Genomic DNA, 2,605 nt, shown 5'->3' with positions numbered 1-2,605 from the left:
TTGAAGAAACAACTATATTAACATGATTTGCTTCTATGTGGTATTTCCACTTGACACATCCCCACATTACAATAACAATAATAAATACTCAATTTCCATATGTTGTGTTTATATCCACTTAAGGACTCTTCCACACAATGTTTGTGCATAATTTTTCATTATCATTTATAAAATTTAACTTTACTGCACTATTTAAATAAAAAATAAAAAAAAAGACCACAAAACCCTAATAAGTCTCGATACACCGCCATCAACTCATCACCAAAAATCCTTGCAAGAACACTTCCCATTTCTAAAATGATGAAACCGTAAACGATCCCTAACAACTACATCTCTCTCATATACCCTCGAAACAATCTTAATAGCCGAATGACAATCCTCGCACATCCTTAAATTTTTCGTTACCCTAATCGGTGATCCTGGCTTTGTGCTAATCAAACCAAACGCTATAGCAAGCTTTTCACTATGCCGCCATAGCGTAGTTTCCTTTTCATCCTCATCAATATCAAACAACACCTCACTCGTTTTAGGGACATAACCTTCTACCCCTAATTTCACAATCATCTCATCCACCATCGCATAAATCTCTCGTGTTTTCGGGTGATCCGATTCCCCAATTTTAAACTCATGAACAACACCGTCCAAATCAATTGTACTTTTCCCGGTAGTTGTTTTCACACCATTTTCTTTCATCAACACCCGCAGTCTCTCAACATCCTCCCATCTCCCAGCTTTCGCGTATATGTTCGATAACAATGCGTACCGACCACCATTTCGTGGGTCCATTTCGATCAAAATTTTCCCGATTCGTTCGCCGACGTCAACGTCTCCGTAAACCCTACAAGCGCCCAAAAGCGCACCGAAAACTGCAGGGCTCGGTGTTATCGGCATGTTATGTATTACCTCCTCGGCTTCAGTTAACCGTCCGGCTCGACCTAACATGTCAACCACGCACCCGTAGTGCTCAACCGTCGGCTCAATCCCAAATACTTCTTCCATTTGGTTGAAATATTGCAAGCCCACATCGTCTAACCCTCCATGAGCACACGCGTTTAGTAATCCGACAAATGTGATTTTATCGGGCTTTAACCGTTCTTTCTTCATTCGTGAGAAAATATCGATAGCATCGTTTGCCCTACCATGCATCGCGAGTCCTCTGATCATGGCGTTCCATGAAGATATTTCTTTAGTTTTCATTGTCTCGAAAACATCCCATGATAAATCAAGGCGTCCTAATTTCGCATACATATCGATGAACGCAGTCCCTAAAACCGCATCTAATTCGATATAATTTCGCCTAGCGTAGCCATGGATCCATTTCCCTTGATCAAGTGAACCTACATTTGCACAAGCTAAAGCCACACTCGAAAGAACAAACTTTTTCGGCTTAATTTTCGCCTTTTGCATCATTCGGAAAACCTCCAATGATTCCTTGAAACACCCGTTTTTGTTATACCCATCAATCATAGCACTCCATGAAATCTCATCTCTCTCAGGCATCTCATCGAACATCTTTCGAGCAGCTTCTACCATACCACATTTTGCTAAACCAGAAACCATTGCGTTCCAAGAACCAACGTTCTTTTTCACAGTGGAATTAAACAAAACAATGGCGGATTCAATCTCTCCACATTTCAAGTACCCGTCAATCATAGCGTTAAAACAGATAACATCTGATTCGCTGTAATCAAGTATCATCCGAGCTTCAGTTAAACGTTCAAACGACGAATACATCTGAATTCCAGCGCTTTTCACATACCCATCTTCCATAAACCCATTTTTCACCACATGACAATGAATCTGACCACCTTCTTCAACAGATTTCACAGCCATACAAGCTTTAAACAGTATAGGATACGTGAATTTGTTCGGCTTTGAATCCGAAACCACCATTTTCAAATAAAACAACAGAGCCAAACTGGGGTTGTTGTTGTCGAAGCACGCTTTGATGACCGAGTTCCACACGAAAACATTGGGGTTGGGAACTTGATGAAACACTTGAAGAGAGGAATCAAAAGTGTTGAAGTATGGATATGAGTAGCATTTGATTAGAGCACCAGAAACGTAATGATCTTGAAAGTGATTGGTTTTGAGGATTAGAGCATGGGTTTGTTTGAGATGTTGGAGAGATGTGGTGCATTTGGTGGTTAGGAGATTTAGTAATGATTTTTGGGTGATTGCTTCGTTGAGATTGTTGGATGGGAGGTCATACGGCAGCACGGTGGCGGTGGCGGAGGTGGTGGCGGTGGTCATGCTTTACCGACGAGGTAGTTGGTTATGGCTTTTTGTTTCGTCTACATGTAAGTGGATAAGACGTTGGGTTACGGACATCTGCATCTTGAAGAACCAGTCGATTGTATTGTAGGGCTGTGATTGAACAATTCTCATATAAGAAAATGTAAATGCAAAGATAAAGTATTTAAATATAGAGTGAGTTACATATGGTCCATGTATTTTGCTTAATATGTATATTTGGTCCCCTAGCTCTTCTTTAACATGATTATATTAATTTTTACTATAAAGTAAATGCAAAGATAAAGTATTTAATTGTTAATTCATTTCATTACTTGTTTCTTTTATTGGACCCAAATATCTTACTATAAAT

The 2,605-nt window shown here is 39.7% G+C and overlaps 1 protein-coding gene across 1 annotated transcript; it reads right to left on the bottom strand.

The window, feature by feature from the left end:
* LOC111882414 (pentatricopeptide repeat-containing protein At5g48910) lies at positions 1-2,396 on the bottom strand. The gene has a single exon (XM_023878784.3). The coding sequence runs from the start codon at positions 2,251-2,253 to the stop codon at positions 259-261; it is 1,995 nt and encodes a 664-aa protein (XP_023734552.1). The 5' UTR covers positions 2,254-2,396; the 3' UTR covers positions 1-258.
* Positions 2,397-2,605: the final 209 nt, after the last annotated feature.

The sequence above is a fragment of the Lactuca sativa genome, chromosome 8 (assembly GCF_002870075.4).
Source record: "Lactuca sativa cultivar Salinas chromosome 8, Lsat_Salinas_v11, whole genome shotgun sequence".
Classification (NCBI taxonomy): domain Eukaryota; kingdom Viridiplantae; phylum Streptophyta; class Magnoliopsida; order Asterales; family Asteraceae; genus Lactuca; species Lactuca sativa.
This window is presented reverse-complemented; position numbering and strand designations above follow the sequence as displayed.

What these genes read in the sequence shown, in the direction of transcription:
- LOC111882414 (XM_023878784.3), bottom strand. Translation starts at nt 2,253, where the DNA reads ATGACCACCGCCACCACCTCCGCCACCGCCACCGTGCTGCCGTATGAC.